Raw genomic sequence first — 20,724 nt, forward strand, 5'->3', positions numbered from 1 at the left:
AAAACTGTATTTTGAGTGTTTTCAATTAGGCTTATATTGGGGAAAAGCCTTCTTAAACTAGAAGCTATTTATTAGGAATTGATTATTACATACTGCGCACCCCAATTTCATGCTGATGTGAAAAGCATTTATTTTTTCTGTTGGAGAAATCTGAGTGAATGTTTGTTTTCAGATTGTGATCCCCAGCTCCTTCATCATTTGTGTTGGGGACCCCTGCGAATGTTCAATGAACATGGCATGGAAACAGCAATTGCTTGCTGGGAGTGGCTGCTTGCTGCCAAGAATGGAATAGAAGTGCCGGTAGGAAGCTATTTATCAACTCTTTCTCTGCCCCTGCAAGGGGGTAAGAGAGAAAATTTTGAGAGATTCACAGCTATTGTGAATCTGTGTCAAGTAAGGATGTTAAATGCATTGTTAATCACTTTAGCCTGACAGGAAATCTCTGTTCATGTGTTGTTGGAAGTCTGAGCACTCTCACGAAGTGGACTGTGGGAAACAGATCTTTCTCAGCAGCAGGAATGAATGATATAGCAAAGGAAATCTGTTAGGATCTCAGCTGTACAATTCACTTTGCTGTTGAGATGCCTGAGCTGCTCATGAATCAGGTTCTAAACTACCGCAATTTATAGAATGATGTTTTAAAGCGAATAGAAGTCAATGTCGCTGCTCATCAATCAGAGCCTCTGGTGTCTGGCATTGCACGCTTGCATAAAAAATAGGCTTGCAAGTGTCCTGATCCTGTAACAGGCTAGACCAGCTGTATTTTGTGAGGTGGGGATGAATCTAATAGAAATAAAGCAACTCAGTATGGTGTAGTGACAGCCTACACACTGCTGAGACAGCTGCCTCTGGTAATTGCTCCAGTTAGTGAGCACTAAGTGTTTCACTTGCTGGAGACAATCATTAATCTAAATTTACTTTAGGTTAGTTTTCATGCACATTTCAGTGTTTACCTTCTTAAGTCTGAGTTTCATTTTTTCTCTTAAGCTTCTGGGAAACTCTTTTGTATCTTGTTGAGATCAGATAAGCACCCTTGGTTGCTGGGTCTCCTTTCTACCAGAGGATGCTGCTCTCTACAGCAGCTTCAGCAAAAGTGAATTATGTGCCATCTTTATGTTGTTCACTTCATCAGCTGCGTGTGCTAATGGGCCAAACTGCATCCTGCTCTTGTCTGCTGTTGCCCTTAGTCTTCTGTTACTAGCTGAACTTCTGGGGAAGTCTTTTTTCCCTTCGTAATTTAGGATGTGAAAGAAACATTTTATTTCAGGTTGCATGTGTAACCTCTCTGTTAACATTGCAGTGAAATTCAATCGATGTATTAGATTCTTGTGTGTGCTGTTGAGAAAGATTGTACTTTCCATATAAGAAAATGCTCTTGAAACAAGAAACGCTGTTATCTTCCTTCTTGCAGTTCATGCGGGAAATGGCAGGAGCCTGGCAAATGACAGTGGAGCAGAAAGTTGGCCTATTTTCTGCTGAGCAGAAAGAAGCAGATCCATTAGCAGCCTCAGAAGAGTGCCAGCCGAGGCCTTGTCCACCAGAGGTGACTCCACATTACATCTGGATAGAGGTGTGTATTTCTTCTGAACATCCCACATATGGCAGTGTTGCAGTGATTAAGCTACTGTGTACTACTTGTCCTTACGATTCAGGAAGGGAGTGGAGTCATGATGGTAGTCCTTCTGCCTCAAAGCCAGGAGACACACTGGCTTTAGATGAGCATGATAATCGAGGGGGAGAAAGGTGTTTGAAACAGAAAAGACTGGGGTTTTTTGAGGTGGAAAAAGGTCAAAGGAAGCACGGCATGTCTTTCTCTCTCAGTTTTTGGTGCAGAGATTTGAAATAGCCAAATACTGCAGTTCTGACCAAATAGAGATCTTCTCCAGCCTGCTCCAGCGGTCTCTTTCATTGAACATTGGAGGGGCAAAAGGCAGTCTGAATCGTCATGTGGCAGCAATTGGACCCCGATTTAAGTGAGTAGTGGGTTGTTTTTTTCCTTGGTGGAAGAAATAAGATCATAGAGGGGTGGGAAAAAAAACCTAAATGTATAACTTGTCCTTGGCTTCAAGTGGCGAAAATTCCTTTAAAAGCCAGGAATCATGTAGAGTCTAAGCTCTGTTTTCAAAGTAGAAATAGGTAACTCTAGCTTGAAAGTTGTTTTTGGTGCTTCAGAAAACTTCATGGGATAATTTCATATAGCGAGTTGCCCACATCGTGGATCCAGTCAGTGTATCAGTTGGGGATAATTTTCTTCATCGATTGTTTTCACTTTTTGTGACTTGAAGGCTTGAACTTTCCATGGTTCAGTAGTCACAGCTTTAGGAACAGACTGATGATAATGTAAACAGTTTGCTAAGAGCTCTAAAACAGACACTTTTCGATGAGTTGAACTGAGTAACAGCTGTAGCTGTGGTGTGTATGGTGTTGCATTGGTCACCATTTTGGGAATGCCAAAATTTTCATTCCCTATTTTGCTTATTAGGTTACTCACTCTGGGGTTGTCCTTGCTGCATGCTGATGTGGTTCCAAATGCAACTATTCGAAATGTCTTGAGAGAAAAGATTTATTCAACTGCCTTTGATTATTTCAGGTACATTTTATCTATAACTACTCACTGAAAGTGTGTGTGTGATTTCCTGAACCTTCCATGATACTTGAAAGCAGCAGCTGTCTTTCTCTTCTCGTGATTTAACTTCTTTCCTTTTTCAGCCATTTTAACAGAAACTTTTCTTTTTCTTGTGCTTTTGTGTAGTTCATAAACCGTCTCAAAGAGGCTTAGAAATAAGTTTAAGTTTTTATGGAGGGTTTATAAAGTAGTACCTTCAGGAGTGTTTCTGTTCTTTTCTTTCTTTACTTATTTTGGAGTTTATTCAATGCTTAGTGCTGAAATGCTAGATTTATAAGATTTAAAGAATTGCTGTTACAGAGTGTGTGGCTGAAATGTAGTTTCACTGTTTTGAAAATACATCCACACTGAATCTGATGATCTAAACCTTTGACATGGGCACAACAGAAAATAATACAATTGATAGGAACGTCTGAATGTGAGGCGGTCAGTCTGTCATAATATTAAATTTCAGATGAATCCAAGATGCTGACAGACTGCTGTTTAATTTTCAGTTATAATAGGAAGTTTGTACTCTTCAGTCAGACAGAATAAAGCAATGAGGATAAAATGTAGTGATGTGTAGTCTCATCCTTGTAGATTCTGGTCAGAATAAGAAATATGACTTGATTAGATTTGTGGGGGTTTTGTTTTTTTCTAATACATTCAACTTCACATTATTTGTGTGATTTCTTTAAGTTGTCCCTCAAAGTTCCCTACACAAGGGGAAAAGAGGCTTCGTGAGGATATCAGCATATTAATCAAGTTTTGGACAGCGATGTTCTCAGACAAGAAGTATCTGACAGCCAGCCAACTCGTGCCGCCTGGTGAGTTCCTTTATGTACTGTTTCAAAAGCCTGTTGTTTCTTTGATTATGTTGTACGTCAAATCTGTGCTCTGTTGTTAGATAATCAAGACACAAGGAGCAACCTGGATATCAACGTTGGGTCTCGGCAGCAGGCTACACAAGGATGGATAAATACTTACCCTTTGTCCAGTGGCATGTCAACCATATCTAAAAAATCAGGTATCTTTTTGATTGCAACCAGCTCATTGCAGCCAACTTCACAGCAGATTTTATATAAGGATATTGCTTAAAGTCAATATTTACCTTTAATATTGGGCTGCTGTTCTTCTGGCAGGGTATTTAATTACCAGTGCCAAACTTTAGAGAGGGGGCGGAAAAAGTCTCAATGGTAGCAAGCAGCAAAGTTTTGAAATTACCTGTTTTCTTTTGATAGAATGCTCAGTTCTGTAGTGCAGAAGAAATAAGACTGGAGGTCAAGATGTATTGAAATCCTGTAAGGAAACTGCTTTGTTTGTGCAAACATGCCCCTAGTGCTTTTTGGGGGCAGCAGAGTGACATTAGATTGTGGGCTGTATTTTTGTACAGTTGTAATCTATGTGCTCTTTCTTTTCAGTAGGCTGTTGTGTTTCTAAGGGCAACTCCATAATGGCTAAATTGATATCCCTTTAGTCTGTTGTACTCCATGTGTTCAGAGAACAACTGTACAATAAGTAGCTGCAGTGCAGATTTTCTGAAGTTGCTCTGATCTAAATTTACAAGTATTCTCGGGTTATTCAGTTCTTACGTGTTAATGTTGCCAGGTGTGGATAGTTTGAAAGCACCATTTAACATACTGAACAAAAGCCACTGAAAACCTTTTTTTATCCTTTTCTCAAGGAATGTCTAAGAAGACTAACAGAGGTACGCAGCTACACAAGTACTACATGAAACGAAGAACATTACTGCTGTCGTTGCTGGTGGGTCATCAGAAGAATGGGGAAACTGCATGAATTTCTAAGACCCTGTTGTTGTTGCAGGGTACATAAACAAAAGTTTGAAATTGGAAGTGTTTTTTCTTCTTCCAGAAAACACTGTGGTTTTTTTTTCTGTTTCCCTCAGGCTACTGAGATTGAACGCTTAATCACATGGTACAATCCACTGTCTTCTCCTGAGCTAGAGTTGGATCAGACTGGAGAAAGCAGTGTAGCAAACTGGAGGTCTAAGTATATCAGTCTTAGTGAGAAGCAATGGAAGGATAATGTAAACCTGGCTTGGAGCATTTCTCCTCATCTTGCTGTACAGCTGCCTACCAGGTGAGATATTTCAACAGAAAGAACTGATGTAATTTCTGCTGCCTTAGAAGTTGAGTGAGTACTTACACTGTAAGTACTGATGGCACTTGCTCGTGTTTACAGCCCCCTTGCATACTTTTACAGCTGGTTGAGACCTTTGAAATGAAAAGAACTAGATTACTTAATATACTCATTTGGCTCAGGCTCTAGCGGAGTCCAGCTTCCTTTCCTGACGCCCATTCTTCACTAACACTTAGATGGTGTTTTGTTCAGAAGAAATTATGTTTGGTTTTTAATAGCATTTAACCCATTAGCAGGCATAGCATTTAAACAGTGCTGAAAGTATCTTTGCGTGAAGTGTTATAGCTATATATTGGCTTGCTCTTTAATAAGGAGGATTAGCATAGTTGGCTCTGGAAGGGAAAGGAAATTCTTTCCCCCTTACAACAGTGATAGTTTTTGCCAAGTAGAGTTCTGCAAACTGGTTTCTGCGGAATCCCAGACAGTATATTTCAGCCAAGAATCCAAAAGTGGGCTAAAATACTAGTGGTTTATACAAAAGCATTGGATGAGGACCAGTTGTTCCTGAATCCTCTTTTGACAGCATATTGGTCCCTCAGTGTGCATTATTTCATAGTTGGACTATTTGTTTATTAAGCATATACTTTTCTGCCTTTTGCTGTCCTCATCTTCACATAAATAGAACAGGCGGTCAAAATTTTCTAATAATGTTACTGTATTCCTGGTTATACTTAGATTTAAGAACACTGAAGCTATTGGAACAGAAGTGACCCGTCTGGTTCGGTTGGACCCAGGAGCTGTTAGTGATGTTCCTGAAGCAATAAAGGTACTTGTGAATGTTTATACTGTTACAGGCCCCCAGTGTGCCCGCTTCATTCAGATATATTGGAAAATACAGTCCTTACTCAACACAGTGTATGTTCTAGTGGAACTCGGTTATAGCATTACTGTCTGATATGTATTACCCAGACATTATTGAGTGCTATAAACTCCTAACGTGTCTGACCTGCTTTTTCAGTACCTGGTTACCTGGCATACAATTGATGCTGATGCACCTGAGCTCAGCCATGTTCTGTGCTGGGCACCAACGGATCCACCAACAGGTCTTTCCTATTTTTCAAGCATGTATCCACCTCATCCTCTGACAGCTCAGTATGGGGTTAAAGTCCTGCGATCTTTTCCTCCGGTAAGATGAGTTCCGAGATAGCCTTCACACTCCAAGTAAAGTCGTGGCCTCTAGTCATTATGACCACAGGCCTCATTTTAATACCATGGAGAGACATGTGTGATAAACGGGCACATCACATTGTGGAATGTGAATAGAATGGGATGATAAGTTAAAGTAGATTGTTCCACATAATACTGGCTTATGTACTCGCAGGTTTTATGTCGTAAATAACACTAAGCTGAATTCTTCAGACTGCTCTTCTCAAATTGTGCCTTTCGAATCTTCTCTCAGTGGAAAGGTGTTGCTTCTAAAGCAGCAGAAGGCTGGATTTTTAGCACTTGTCAGACTTGTATTAGGACTGTAAAATGCATGAATATTACTGATTTTTTTTAGGGAGTAACTGGACAGAAAAATACTTTGATTTGAGGAGGTGGCTTGTATATAGTTTAAAATAAAGAGGCAGTGGTATTTTGTTCATCAGCTAACTGAAGGGAGTTTTTCTTTGTGCATGTGACGTGTCTTTCTTTCCAACCACAAAACCAATAAAAACCCTGCCGTCTTTTGTCTTTCAGGATGCCATTTTATTCTACATCCCACAGATTGTGCAGGCACTTCGGTATGACAAGGTGAGGATATGAAATAGCTGCATATGAACAAAACAGGTTTTTAAAGCAGCTTTTACACTTAAAACTGCAAATCAGACAAAACTTAAGCTTAAACCAGTGCTGCTTATTGTTGTCCTATGACTAATACATAGAAGAAAAATTTTGTTATGTGAAACTTCAGCTGAGGACTCTGTCTGAATGAAGCTTTTGAAGGTCTACATGAGACAAGCAGTAATGAAATTAAATTGCTATCCGTAATCACTTTGCTGTGCAGTTAAGCAGAGAAGACATCTAGGGATGTCTTGTGCTCAGTCATGTATATGAAATTGGATCTTGGCTTCATCTTGCAGAAGCCAGAAGTAAAAGTTGACAGCCAAGTTCAGAGTTCATTAATGTGAAATCATTGTTATCTGCCCACAAGGTGTGTGAACTGTGGTTATTATTCTCAGGTGAAGACGTCCTCAGCCAGTAGTGTAGATTGACTGTATTTAGTTATTATTTGAGAACTTTGCACAGATAAGTATCTCTGCAATGCAGAGCGTGAACATCAGACATCTTGTCTGTTAATATACAAACCTCTACAGACTACGGAAGTAGCTGCAAGTAGAAGAAAGAGAATGCAACTTCTGGAATGAGTAGGATTCCCTTGTACACTTAAACTTCCTTTGTAAGTTTGTTCTTACTTTCTAGAATTTCTGAGGAACTGTGCCAGCATGTGCAGTTCTTGCCACTAAAACGAGCAGTCCGTATGATGCTGTCTAGATTTCTGGTATCACAGGAGCATTGAGTGATGCCAGGCAAGCCCCGGTGTCTCTATTCCACTGTGCCTTGTACACAAACTAGAAAATGCCCTAAACTCAAAGAGATTTGAAATCCAAATAGAACAGATAGAAAATGGCACAGAAGTGGGAAGAAGGTTGGTTAGAATAATGGAATAGGTCAGTAATACAGCTGAAAACGGTCTAGGTCAATTCACTACCTGTTAAAATACACTGTCATTTTCAAAGATCTTTTCAGCAACATGAATGAGAGTGCAGAGGTCTTCCTTCCATCCATTAAATCTTTTTGAGTTTGAAGAATAGCTGTTAGAAGCAGTAATATCGAGCCTGCTAGAGTTGTAATGATCTACTGGACTGGATATGATTGCAGATGGGTTATGTTAGAGAATACATCCTGTGGGCAGCTGCCAAATCCCAGCTCTTGGCTCACCAGTTTATCTGGAACATGAAAACTAATATCTACCTGGATGAAGAAGGACACCAAAAAGATCGTGAGTGCTTTAAAATATAATCTATCTTCGCTCCTTTCCTTGTCTCCATTCAGACTAAATCTCCTCCCTTTCTCTCTCTTGGCAGAAGGAATCCTTTAAGCTAGGAACTTCTCTTTTATTTGTAGAGGTAGGGCCCATTCTGTAGAAGTGTTCTACCTGACAGAATGCATCAAAACAGATGTGTCAATGTTTGCGTCAGTACCTTTTTCTGAATACTATCTGAAGGTCTGTTTCCATCGCCCATATCACTTAGCTTTCTGAAATAAGCTTCTGACACAAATCCTTCCTTTTTTCACATGCAGCTGACATTGGGGAACTTCTGGAGCAGCTAGTAGAGGAGATAACTGGTTCGTTATCTGGCCCAGCCAAGGAGTTCTACCAACGGGAATTTGATTTCTTTAATAAAATCACCAACGTTTCAGCCATTATCAAGTAAGTATTGTATTTCAGAAATTGCACTCTTTTGGGGCTCACTGTTATGTTAATTATCAGCATCCTGATTAGGAGGCTAAGTTGCTTTTAGGGGTATTGGGATGGTGTTTTCAGGAAGAAAGAATGAATTACTTACATGATAAGAAATGGATTTTTTTTTCTTAAACTTAACTTAAGAGTTGTAGTGGGATGCAAAGGGTCACTTTAGTTTGACTTTTAGACATAATTCATACCTGCACTGATGTCAGTGCTCAAACTATGCAGTCTATCTGAAACAGCTATAACTTTTTACTCTGAGGTAGATGATTATACACTTGAACTTTAGTATTTAATCTGATTTTATCAAATACATTGTGGTTGGTAATAGTGGAATGAGGTTCCATGGAAAAGTAATGGAATTGGTAAAGCAATCAGTCCTCTTGTCCTAGTTGAAATCCCATTAGTCTAGTTGTCACTTGTGTCATTAATTTGGCTTTTTGGATATGCTACTAATGTTCTCTTGAAAATAAGCAGAGCTTGGTTCAGGCAGGAAAAACAGCACTTCTCTGTTTAGGTCTACCAGATTGACAGTCACTTTTTTGCATATTATGACTTGTTATCAACATTTTGTGTTGAGTTTAAAAACAAAACAAACAAACAAAACAAAAAAACACCACAAATCTAAAAAACCTCAAGCATAAATAAATGGTTTACCTTCTGCCAAAACTCCATGAAATGTCTTTTCCTCTTCGCAAAGAGATTTTATTGTGCAGTGTAATACAAAGATTATAATTCTTTTTGCATATGTAAGTCTTGTTCCTTCATTGGATTGTTGATCTCTTTAAACTGAAAATCCTGCTCATAGATAGATTCTCACTGTTCCCTGTAAAGACTGCAGTAAGAGACATAATTTAACTTTTATAAAGCTTGCCAGTGGATGGCAGCAGCTCAGCACACAAGCACTAAGTCTGTGTCATTTCATTGCATATTTTTAAAACATTCTCTGGTGTATGAAAGTATTTGAAAGTCATATAAAATGTATTTCCTGGAACATACCTCCTTTAAAATGAAGCTTTGCAAACCACCAGTTATAAAGGCATCAGGCTAAAGGACACTTAAAACACAGAAACAATCAAATAGTAGGTGCCGTCTATGTGCATTTTTCATCCTACTGGATGAATTAAAAGGGAGCATTAAGATCTGAATATCTTGAAACTTGGAATGAAGTCAATCCACTGTTTGTTAGTATGAAGTCATAATTAAGCGACTGATAATAATTGTGCTTTGCAAGCATTGCATTTTGCACCCTATCCTTAAAATGAATCTGTTTTTTGTGCATCTGAAATGTAAAGACAACATAGAGGAGATGCTGTTTGCTTTGGAGATGGCATAAATCAATAAATGTATCATCTGTGATGATTTCATTATCTTAAGTGTTATGTACTGTACTCCTTAAAACTAGAGCAGAAGTAATACCTTTCAGTTGCATGCTGCTACTCCAGGTGAGCATGCAATTGTGTGACTGACTTCAGTAGATGGTTAATGTAAGTGCCTGTGCAAATTGGGTAATTGTACGTACTAATCGTTAACTGTGTTACCAATTATTCAGTTGACACCTGCATTCATGCTAAGTATGCAAACAAATTAGGCGTGTAATTGCATAGGCATTTTGCTGGCATGTCCTTTTCTAGTTAGCAATGTTCTTATTCTAGAATAAGTTCCACGAGGGAAAATTATATTGGTATAACTATAGGGGTGCTTACAAAGGTGTAATTATCCTCAAATTTCTTTATAAGGAAGAGACTTCATATATTCCATTCACATCTCTCATGCAGTTTGGGTTTGTCAACGACTTGTATGTCAAATCAACGTTAAATCTACAAAGCAAAGACTATAACCTTCATTAAGACAGAAAATGTTCTGGTTAGTTATTGAGCCTGGAAGTTCTCTAGAATTGGTGCAGTAAGAGATCTTTGTCATTACGGGAAGCAACATTTTTAGTGAAGGTAGTACAAGTTTCAAACAGATTTGTGGCTCGTACATAGAGTACTGTACAGTATGCAGATAAATAAAACATCATTCGTCTTTCTAGGCCATTCCCGAAAGGAGATGAAAGAAAAAAGGCTTGTTTGAGTGCACTATCTGAGGTGAAAGTGCAGCCTGGTAAGAAGGGATTTAATCATATAATATAGCGGGCTTTTTGAATTCAACATGAGTACTGTATTTTCTGCAAGGAAATCTTGAAATCTCTGCAAGTGGCAGCTCTCCATTTTGATGCTGGTGGCTGTTATTCTCTTACAGTTGGATTGTTTGTCTCTTGAAACAGTATTTTTACCTACCCAATAATTTCTGTATGATGCATCAAAACTTGCCCAAGAGCAAGTTAGATAACGCACATCACGGATAAAAGTAGAAATGCGTGTCTGAAGATGGTTGATAAATAAGCTCTTTTTCTTTGGACCACCTTCTTTTTAAAAAAGATGAGGTGCTTTTGAGAAGTTATGTTATCTCAAGAATTAAATGTGTCCAGTTCATTTCATTCTCCTTTTTCTCCCATCAGTCATTCCCTTGAAACGTCATTGTCTGAAGGTCCTTTAAATCTTGAACATATGTTTTCCCAATCTGGGTTTTCTCTTTAAAATAGTGTTTGATGAAAGCTTTTCCTGATCTCTGTCTAACAGGTCTCAATTCTTCTACCATGTGTTGGTTGCTACAGGCCCTCCTTAGTGCACTGGGCCATGCTGCCACATCTTATTAGGGACGATAGTCATAAGAGAAGTCCAATCTGTACATTTCTGTGGTACGGATTCTGCAGTATTAGTTCAAAACTGTATTGTATGAGTTTCTGGCAATCACTAATGCAAAGGATACTGCATCCTTCGTGGCTCACAGACTGTAATCTCCAGTTTATCTCTAACATTTTATTTAATTCAAAACTATGTACTGAAGTTATAGACACTAACACAGTTATTCTCCAACTTGCATTGTCACACTAGCCAGTGGATTTGTTCTCATCTCTCTGCTCCATTTTGCAGGCTGTTACTTGCCCAGCAATCCTGAAGCCATTGTTCTGGACATTGATTACAAATCAGGAACTCCTATGCAGAGGTACCATGCTCTTATTGTATTCTCCCATTAAGTTAATTAATGATATTCAGATATTTTTCCAGAAATTCTTGTTTGGCTAACTTGCGCTTATCATCATCTTTTTTTTTTTTATTACAATTCAGTGCAGCAAAAGCGCCCTACCTGGCCAAATTTAAAGTGAAACGATGTGGAGTCAGTGAGCTTGAAAAAGAAGGTTAGTAACTGCATCTTAATCATTGACACTACTAATTAAGTGTCAGCAATTCCTTCAAAATTGCCTGCTTTTTGTGACCTGTACTACTGCAGTAAAATTATTTACATGTTGAACTTTATCTGCAGTGGTTCAGCTCAGAAATGAAACTGGACCAAAGGAAGAGAGAAGAAAACGCTGAAAACTTAAATCCTTTTTTTTTGCAATTATTTTTAAGTCCCAGCAAGCAACCCACATAGTATCTTGAAGAAGTTTTAACAGTTACTTTAGACTAACATATAAATTGATTGCCTTTCCCCGTTTTTTAGACTGTAGCATAAACTCCAGGGTTTGGCAGTTTTTTCTCCTAATAAATTTTGTGGGATTCTCTAGCTGAATAGCTTAATGCCCTTCAGGCATAAATCAGGTAAATCACAAAGAATATTTTGATATGTTCTAGTTCCAGTAGACAAAGGGGAACTAGCTTATAGTATTCACCTTGCGAGGCAGAAATATCTGTAGTGCTCCTGAAATGAAATGTTGGTTTTGAGTGCAGAGAAAGTTGCTGCTTAAAGTCCGTGTCTGGGTTTTGCTTTGTACTCTTCTTGCAGGTCTGCGTTGTCGTTCTGATTCCATAGATGAAAGCGCAGAAGAAGGGGTGGACAGTAAGAAAATCTGTTGGCAGGCAGCTATCTTTAAAGTGGGCGATGACTGCAGACAGGTACAAAGCTATTGAGGCTTTGCAGTTACAGAAGACAGATTTGTAGATGACAATACATAAGAAGAAAATAATTTTCGTATAGAAATATTTTTCTTTGGAATTTTTAGATTCTCTGCTAGTTACGGACTGAGGGAGAGAACTGTGTGGTTCCACTGGAGAAATTCTGGTCTGGAAGCAAAAGCCATTCTCTCAAGACAGTTTACCATGACTTAAAATTAATTTTCAGAGTTTATTTTTGATTGAGCTATTGGTAACATAGCAGTAGCGTATCAGTAACATAGCATAGCAGTAACAATGTGATATCTTGTACTTGGTTTTGATTAAGAGGGAATGCTGGCTATTGTCCCTGGAGGTATTAGTAGCCCTCTTATCAAAGAGTGATGGAAAAGTTTTTTCTTCATAGGTCAGCAGTTAATTCTTCGATGTTGCTTGCTGCCCACTTAAACAGCATTTATTTTTTCCCTTTTTGATGTCCCCCAGAGCCACAGTGCATGCACAAGCACACATCTGCAGACCTGCTGGGGTAACTTAATGTTCATTTCAGAGCTCCTCAGAGTATTTTTGTAATCTGACTTATGATCCGTAAACCCTGTAATGCTTGTGCAATTTTTTTCTTGTATAACAGGACATGTTAGCTTTACAAATCATCGATCTCTTCAAGAACATATTTCAACTGGTAGGCCTGGATCTTTTTGTGTTTCCATACAGAGTGGTGGCCACAGCTCCTGGGGTAAGTGGGCAATTAACTGTACTGCTGTAGAAAATAGTTCCTGGTTAAAAAAGACTTTTCTCTTCCAGCACACATAAAAATTCCATACTGCAAGGAAATACTGCCCACATTACTTATGCCAAATATTTGGAGTACCAGCAACAAAAAGAGTCTTTGCTCTCCTGCTTCCTGCTTTCCTAAAGCTTTTGGCTCTGAAATTTTAATTTTGCTGCCTGTGGTTATTCATGTTTGTTGTTTGATTTTTTTGGGACTACATTGTGCAAGTCAGTGCGAAGTCACAGAGCCCGTCTTATGTTGCATGGAAATCCTAAAAAACTGGATATACTTTTTTATGAATAAACTAGAAATTCTGTATTCAGTGATCGATAGGCTTCACCACATTTCCCAGGAGACCTGTATAACTGCCAAAAGCCATGAACAAAATATATGTTGGGAGCGTGCTTTACAGACCTGTTTCTCTTCTTCCCCTTCAGTGCGGTGTTATTGAATGCATTCCTGACTGCACATCCCGTGACCAGCTGGGCAGGCAGACAGACTTTGGGATGTATGATTACTTTACGAGGCAATATGGAGATGAGTCTACCCTTGCATTCCAGAAGGTAAAGTACCAGTTGGCAAGCACAGCAAAATCTCAACTGAGAGACATTCTAGCTATAAGAAATAATGACAAATAATTGGATAATGACTGCCATAATGCTGTATCTGGTTTCTGATGCTGATAATCCATTTTTAGCTAAGAGTGAGTTAGCTAAAGAAGTTATTGCAGCTGTAGATGTATGGAGAGTATCATAGAACATTGCTTCAAACTAATCATGAATGTTAAAAATGAAAAAAACTTTGTTCAGCTGTATCGGTTTGTGGGATGGAGAGTTATTAAATTCTCTCCGCTCTTCTGATTTGTTTTAACTTCTTATTTGTACAGGCTCGCTATAATTTCATCCGCAGTATGGCTGCATATAGTCTTCTCCTGTTTCTGCTCCAGATTAAAGACAGGCATAATGGCAACATCATGCTGGACAAAAAGGGACACATCATTCATATTGGTCAGTCATATCCACATTCAAATTTCAGTAGCTACCTTTTCTTTCTGCTGTAAAGAATTGCTCATAGAAGACAGTAGGCCATTTCCCTTTTGAGATCAATCTATATACTGATTTCACAGTTTGTAAATATACGTGGGATTTTTTCATGCCTGTTCAGTATTGTATGTATATTTACGTTGGCTTCTTCTGTGTAAATTCAGCTTTGCAAAGCTTTACCAGCTTCAGGAATCCATACACACATATGTATGGCTTATGCATATATACATACTTACGCATGCATACATACATATATATACACGTGTGTGTATGTATATGTGTAAGTACGTAACTGTATCTTTGGGTTTCTTTCATCACTGTGTGAGTATGAATTAAATTTGACAAGTAAATTTATATAATTGTGTGAAACTAACCTCTGCTTTAGCTTTGCTTTTCTGGAACTGCACAGATGTTTCAGCAAGGAGTTTTTATTTGATGCCATCTTTCTTAAGTCTCGTCGAATGTCATGGTGATGATTCTTTTGTTGGTGTTCTTACACTTCACCAAAGCTTTTTTCCAGTTGAAGTTGAAATGTTGGTAGAAAAACTAGGTATTGATATGTGAAATCCACCTCTCCTTTCTTCTGTAAGCTTTGACAGCACACAATTAACCAACAAAGTTTATGAGGCGCCTTATCTTTTGTGCACAGATTTTGGATTCATGTTTGAAAGCTCACCTGGTGGAAATCTGGGCTGGGAGCCTGACATTAAGCTGACTGATGAGATGGTGATGATAATGGGAGGAAAAATGGAGGCAACTCCATTCAAATGGTTTATGGAGATGTGTGTCAGAGGCTATCTGGCAGTCAGGTAAGGTGTTCTTAACTGCTCAAAAGTGGAAGTGCTTGCATGCCTAAAACCAGATGAGAAGATAATTAATAATAAACATTTGTCTGTAGGAGGTCTGAGCCTGTCAGACTGTCCTGGTACGTCTTGCAAACTTTGAAACAACTTAATAATCCTGCAGTTTTACAGCCTAACTTTGTGGGTTTTTTTCTGTTCTTATGTTATATTTAGCAATTTTTTTTTTCAATGTACAAATGTGATGTTACACACATTTCTTTATATTCCGTTTATAAATGCTTTGTTGCACACATTTCCTTTACACAATTTAGTATGCTGTTAAAATTTTGCAGTAAGAAACTACAGGAGAATCAAAATCTTTCTTATTTTCCCAAATAGGACAATCACATTAATCGCCGTTTCATGTAGAGTTAATTAGGTAGGAAATGTGAAAAAGTGCTAGAATTTTCTGTTGTAAAATATGCAGGGGCTTTGGTAGCTCAGCTCTTCAGCTGTGATTGCCAGCCAGTCAACAGAAAGATCTGCAACTTTACCTCGCACCACAGCAAGCAAACAGGGTTTGCTTTAACACATAGGAGCACTAATAAATCTATATGAAGAGGATGTTGCATGTGGGTAGGAGGAGGACAGTACAGTAGAGTCTAGATAAAAGCTCATTCTATCACAAGTATAAAGTATTATTGATGTTATCTTACAGAATCAAAGTTTCTTCAGCTAGTAGCCCCAGAAGGGGCTGCCTTGGAGTCAAGATCAACTCGGTTCCTTGAGGGGGAGCAGTCTGGAGAAAGTTTTGTGTCAAGGCAAAATTGTCACCCAAGTAGTAGAGTAATAGCTTGGTAGGTAATAAATGTTCTAAGTGGGAGGAGAGGAAGGAGAAGGGAAGCTGGGCTGATGTAGCAAAGAATTACATGGAGTAATTAGGAATTAGAAGATAATCTGTTACTGTGGTATTGCTGTTTTCAGCCTTTTGTTACTGTTTTGATGCGCTGATTCACCTTTCTAATGCTAAAGAAATTATGTTTACTGAAGCATTGCTTAGTATAATCCTCCTTCAGACTGTTCATCTTACAGCATTCTGAGTATCTCGTAGTCAGTGACAGATTGCAAGCAATGGTGTAGCTCCACCAGCAAATATAAGAGGATTATATACGTTGGTTTAATTACAGAAAAAGGTGTGATCCGGCTCGTTGAACTCCTCAGCTTGCCTGCTTTACCTACTGTGGTAAAGCTGGAGAAGTGAGTGCTGTAACCTTTTTGTCCTCTTTTTCTCTAGGCCTTACATGGATGCTGTAGTCTCACTGGTCACATTAATGTTGGATACAGGGCTGCCCTGTTTCCGCGGGCAGACAATCAAGCTGTTGAAGTAAGTCAGCATATGTATGAACTGGAAAATGTTCATGTGTTCTTCACAGAAGGTATACTGTCACAGTTTGTGCAGTGAGAAGTGTAATGCTACTCAAATAATTCAAATGTCCTAATGTTGTAAAAATGGTAACTTTTGTTCATAGAGTGTCTCAGAAAGTACAAATTCCAAAGGTCTTTTTGTAGAATTAAGTTCAAGCTATTTAATGACTGTGCAAGTACGTGGATTATCTTTAAATTCGTAGGACTAGCAAAATATGACTGTAAAGGAAAGATCTGCTGAAATTGAGAGGCAATGTGTTGCAGTCTTGTGTCCTCTGAAATAGTGTTGGACTCTGAAGAACAGCGTCTTAAAATTTGTTCTACCAATAATGCAGTACTAATGGGACTGTGTTGTAACACCCAACAGCTTCGGCAAATACAAATTCTAATGTGACAGTTCAAATAGCCCTTCAGGCTTATGCCTCCGTAGTTAGCTCTAGAATGAGCAGAGGTAACTCACCATTTCCTGCATATAACTTCCTACAACTTACTAAAGATAAGCACAGATTCATACAGTATGATGGGCTGGAGCTCAAGGGCACTACTAGGTACAAAGATATTTTAAAAGCAGCAGCTGCCTAGAAAGAGGTGTCTGCTGTTCCTAGAGTTACCATTAGACTGATGAAAAGCTCACAGCCTCTGTCTCCACTGTAAGACTAAGGGCGAGTGGTTATTATAACATTACACAATTTGTATGAGGTCGTCTCACAAGGAGTAGGTCCTTGCCGCAAGTCAAATCAACACCTGGCTAAGACTGTGCAGAGACACGTTTGTATCATACTCAAAGGAAAGCTCACTAATTTTACTCTCGCTTTTTGTGATTTTCTGCATACAGACACAGGTTCAGTCCCAACATGACTGAACGGGAGGCTGCAACTTTCATCATCAAGATCATCCAGAATTGTTTCCTCAGCAACAGGTTTGGCATCTGTCCATGTCTTCTCCCTATAACTAAAGGAAGGTCATCAAACTTTAAGCACAGCTGAAAAGTAGAGTTTTATCAGTCAGCTACCAAACATTTTTGAGTTGTTGATGTTTAGATAATGCAGGATAGCAGCTTTGCTTCTGAACATGCTGCATCTCCTCTAGCCCTGCTAGAACTGAATTGGATTTTCTAGTGCCTGCTGGTGCATCTACTTAGAATCTTAGATTGATATTGGAGGTTATGAAGGCAGTTACACTGCTGTGTGAATGCCCAGAGCCAGCTTAGTTCTGATAAGCTTGGGCTTCTCTACCTGTGGCATGGTAAGTCTGTGACCTGAATAAGCTCTGCCTGTGGATAATTGAGTTATCTGTAACAAGGCTTAGATTTGTTTGTTCAATCACTCATCAGAGATGCTGATATTAATGCTGCTATTTCCCTTGCACTTTTATTTTCATTATTAGCATTCTCCTTAATTAAGATTACTTTTATTTCCACATCATCCTGTCTCCATGCGGCCCTGATGATCTTGCTTTGTTCGTTATGTATTTCCTTCTCCTAAAACAAACTGCCAGTGCAATGTGAGGTGCTTCTGGCTTATCCAAACACAGGATCCAAGCGGCTGTTGCCACACTGAGAAGCATGGAAATAGCTTTTTTTTACCTAGTTTAAACAAGAGCAGGATGTTTTGTGCTGTTCAAAACAGTAACTGGGCCTTCACAATGCCTTCAAAGCGCGTAGGGCTATTTTTGATTAGCAGCTAATTTCCTTCACCCATGTTTTGTTTCTGTGGGATCTTGATGTTTGTTTCTGTGACAATAGCTGCAGTGTTTTTTTAAACTTTTACTTACCTCGAGCTTTGGTTTCCTTCTCTAGGAGTAGGACGTATGACATGATCCAGTACTACCAGAATGACATCCCATACTGAGAGATAGTAGAGATCCACTGCCGAAGTGAAACACGCAACCCCGTGCCCTCACTCCAAACTTGTAATAAATAGGAGATGCTCAATTACACCTTGCTATCATCCATGTTGTGTGTATGTGTGTGTACATGTGGGTACGTTTCCTGGACACCGCAACAATCAGTCTGATGCATTCCTTTCTCTTTACCAGGTTGTATCTATTTCTGGTTTTCCCTGCCTTTCTGGAGTTGGGCTGCAATCACAATAAAAATTGTAGTACAGTTATGAATGTGTGAAAGAGGTCAAGCTTGTGGAATTTGATAATTTTTCATGCAATGCAAGGATTTTATAATACCTTTAAAAAGTGAAAAAATAAAACAAAAAAAACAAGCAACAACACTTTCCTGCACAATCCCGCAAAATGTCATGGAAGGGAAGGGTATGGATGTCTCTTTGGAAGCAGAAATGTTGACTGGTTCTAATTCTACTGTAGAAAAAGCCTGATAATCATCCACGGTGGTGATGTCTGTGTAGCTGTGTTCATACTTTGCACTGTACGTGGTCCCTGCTACGTGGTCAGTATTTCATATGTACATGAAGAATGTATTTTTTTCCTTTTGTGTGTTTTAAAAAAAAGAGACTCTACTGAAGATATATTTAATCTATAAAATGCAATAAAAGACCTTAGACTATGTGTCTGTTGCAAATCTTTTGCCACGCGCTGAGTTAGTTTATACTCTGCATCATTCTGCACAGTCGTGCACTGTTCCTTTCCTATTGTGACCTTTCTTTCTACTGGAGAAATAAGATGGATGAGAAGCTGAAGAAGAAATATGAAGTGACGTTTTTTATTCATAAATGAAATGGTTTTGCGCAAGACCCATGTACGGAGGAGCTGAAACGTGGGACCGAGGTAAAGCTCCCCATGTAGTGCTTACAGCACGGCCCTACCCTGGCCTGGGACACGTCCTTCCCTTTCCACGCACTTGGCATTCTTGAACGGCGTCTCGAAGTGTCGACAGTCCCATCTCCAGGGGGTTGTTTTCCCCTGACGTCCAGTCCCTGCTCGCTTTGGGCCCAGGGGCAGGGCCGAGAAGGGCAGTACCCGGGGAAAAGGGGCCCTGCGGTGCCTCCTCCCGCGCCCGGGCCGGGGGGTGCGGCGGGGCCGGGCGGCCCCGGCCCTCGGCCGCTTCAGGGGACGGCGACAGGCAGCAGCGGAGGCGGTGCGGCGCTGAAGCTTGCGGGGGCCTGAGGGGCTGGAGGCTGGGGAGAAGCGGCACCTCAAGGGGGCTCCGCCCTGAGGGGAAGCCCCACCCTGAGGGGAAACCCCGCCCTGAGGGGCTCCACCCTGAGGAGAAGGCACGCCCTGAGGGGCTCCACCCTGAGGGCTCTGCCCAGAGAGGGCCCAGCCCTGAGGAGAAGCCATGCTTCCAGGGGGATCAGTCTAGAGAAGGGCCCAGTCCTGAGGAAAAGCTGTACTCTGAGGGGGACTCAGCCCTGAGGAGAAGCCGTGCCTCGGGGGGCTCCGCCCTGAGAAGAAGCGGCACCTCAAGGAGGCTCCACGCTGAGGAGAAGCCACACCCTGAGGGCTCAACCCTGAGGGGAAGCCATGCCTCCAGGGGGCTCAACCCAGAGAATGGCCTAGTCCTGAGGAGAAGCTGTGCCCTGAGGGGGAACCCAGCCCCGAGGAGAAGCCGTGCCTCGAGGCGCTCGACCCCGAGGGGGCTCAGCCCTGAGGAGGGCTTAACGCTGAGCGGCGGAGGCGTCGTGAGGGTGACCCAGACCTGAGGCGGGGCAGCGCCTGAGGTGGGTTCAGCCCTGAGGCGGGGCCGCGCCGTGAGGGGACCCGGCCCTGAGAGGGTGGGAGTGCCCAGACCCGAGGAGCCCGTTGTTGTTGTTCGCAGGAGGGTTCCAGCCTGCAAGAGGCGGCCGCGGCCCCGAGGAGAAGGGCTTTGGGCTGTCGTTTCCCGGCGCGGGCTCCTGGGATTACCCGGGAGCTGGGCCCTGGCGGCAGGCCGAGCCTTGTGGGGCTGTGCTGTGTGTGAGGGGACGGTTGAGCACCTGCCCTGTGTGGCCGGTGCTGTGGTTGCCCCCATGTCTTCCCCTTGGTAGTGTGCCCTTTTGAGCACCTTTGAGTCAGCACTTAAATCTCCCTGGGAGAGTTTTTGCTTTGCTGAGGGAATTCCCAGCATGTCCCCTTGGCCCAGGGCTTAGGGGAGCTGGAGCTGCTTAGGGGGGCAGCCAGCCCAAAGCTGAGCTGGCTAAGGAGGTCCCAGCCAGAGAAGACAGCTGGGGGGGGCAGGAGCAGGAGAGGGACCAGTGAGGACGGCATGCTTTGGCTCTGGCTGTGAGTTGGAGGGCCAGGCCCTTTGTCAGTGCAGAGGGGCTGCAGCCTGCCTGTTTCATTCAAAAATGGGTTGGGCTTTTGCCACAGGTGTTAAAATGGGTCTTGTGCCAATATCTGTTGCCTGTGGTGGGTGGCTCACAGCAAGGTGGGCTCTGAGCCCCTTTTTCTCATCAGCAAAATGGGGAGGTTCCACTGGCTTTCTAAAAACATTTGGATGTTCACTGGGGAGAAGTAATGTGCAAGAACTGCTTTAATTATTGATTTAATTCAGCTTTACACAAGCAACTAAACCATGGAGTAATTTTTGTGCTCTGTGCCTGCAGCTAGTTGTACCTATTCAAGCTCCATAGGAAAAGGAGCTGATTGGCACTACAAGTG

General features: G+C 40.9%; 1 protein-coding gene across 1 annotated transcript in view; it reads left to right on the forward strand.

Moving 5' to 3' along the window:
- Positions 1 to 18,693, forward strand: part of PI4KA (phosphatidylinositol 4-kinase alpha) — a gene marked incomplete at its 5' end in the record, with an annotated part of 66,185 nt that extends 47,492 nt beyond the window's left edge. The window contains 24 exons of the mRNA XM_082491446.1: positions 173 to 300; positions 1,412 to 1,570; positions 1,822 to 1,973; positions 2,483 to 2,590; positions 3,305 to 3,432; positions 3,513 to 3,632; positions 4,290 to 4,369; positions 4,512 to 4,705; positions 5,441 to 5,531; positions 5,724 to 5,891; positions 6,446 to 6,499; positions 7,628 to 7,748; positions 8,051 to 8,180; positions 10,252 to 10,322; positions 11,195 to 11,267; positions 11,390 to 11,460; positions 12,048 to 12,157; positions 12,783 to 12,887; positions 13,361 to 13,486; positions 13,810 to 13,930; positions 14,616 to 14,775; positions 16,043 to 16,132; positions 17,009 to 17,092; positions 17,972 to 18,693. Of these exons, the coding sequence (XP_082347572.1) occupies positions 173 to 300; positions 1,412 to 1,570; positions 1,822 to 1,973; positions 2,483 to 2,590; positions 3,305 to 3,432; positions 3,513 to 3,632; positions 4,290 to 4,369; positions 4,512 to 4,705; positions 5,441 to 5,531; positions 5,724 to 5,891; positions 6,446 to 6,499; positions 7,628 to 7,748; positions 8,051 to 8,180; positions 10,252 to 10,322; positions 11,195 to 11,267; positions 11,390 to 11,460; positions 12,048 to 12,157; positions 12,783 to 12,887; positions 13,361 to 13,486; positions 13,810 to 13,930; positions 14,616 to 14,775; positions 16,043 to 16,132; positions 17,009 to 17,092; positions 17,972 to 18,023 (2,696 nt within the window). The 3' untranslated portion in view covers positions 18,024 to 18,693. The remainder of the gene's footprint in view (positions 1 to 172; positions 301 to 1,411; positions 1,571 to 1,821; positions 1,974 to 2,482; positions 2,591 to 3,304; positions 3,433 to 3,512; positions 3,633 to 4,289; positions 4,370 to 4,511; positions 4,706 to 5,440; positions 5,532 to 5,723; positions 5,892 to 6,445; positions 6,500 to 7,627; positions 7,749 to 8,050; positions 8,181 to 10,251; positions 10,323 to 11,194; positions 11,268 to 11,389; positions 11,461 to 12,047; positions 12,158 to 12,782; positions 12,888 to 13,360; positions 13,487 to 13,809; positions 13,931 to 14,615; positions 14,776 to 16,042; positions 16,133 to 17,008; positions 17,093 to 17,971) is intronic.
- Between the last annotated feature and the right edge of the window lie 2,031 nt (positions 18,694 to 20,724).

This window comes from Vanellus vanellus (assembly GCF_965231255.1).
Source record: "Vanellus vanellus genome assembly, chromosome: 16".
Classification (NCBI taxonomy): Eukaryota; Metazoa; Chordata; class Aves; order Charadriiformes; family Charadriidae; genus Vanellus; species Vanellus vanellus.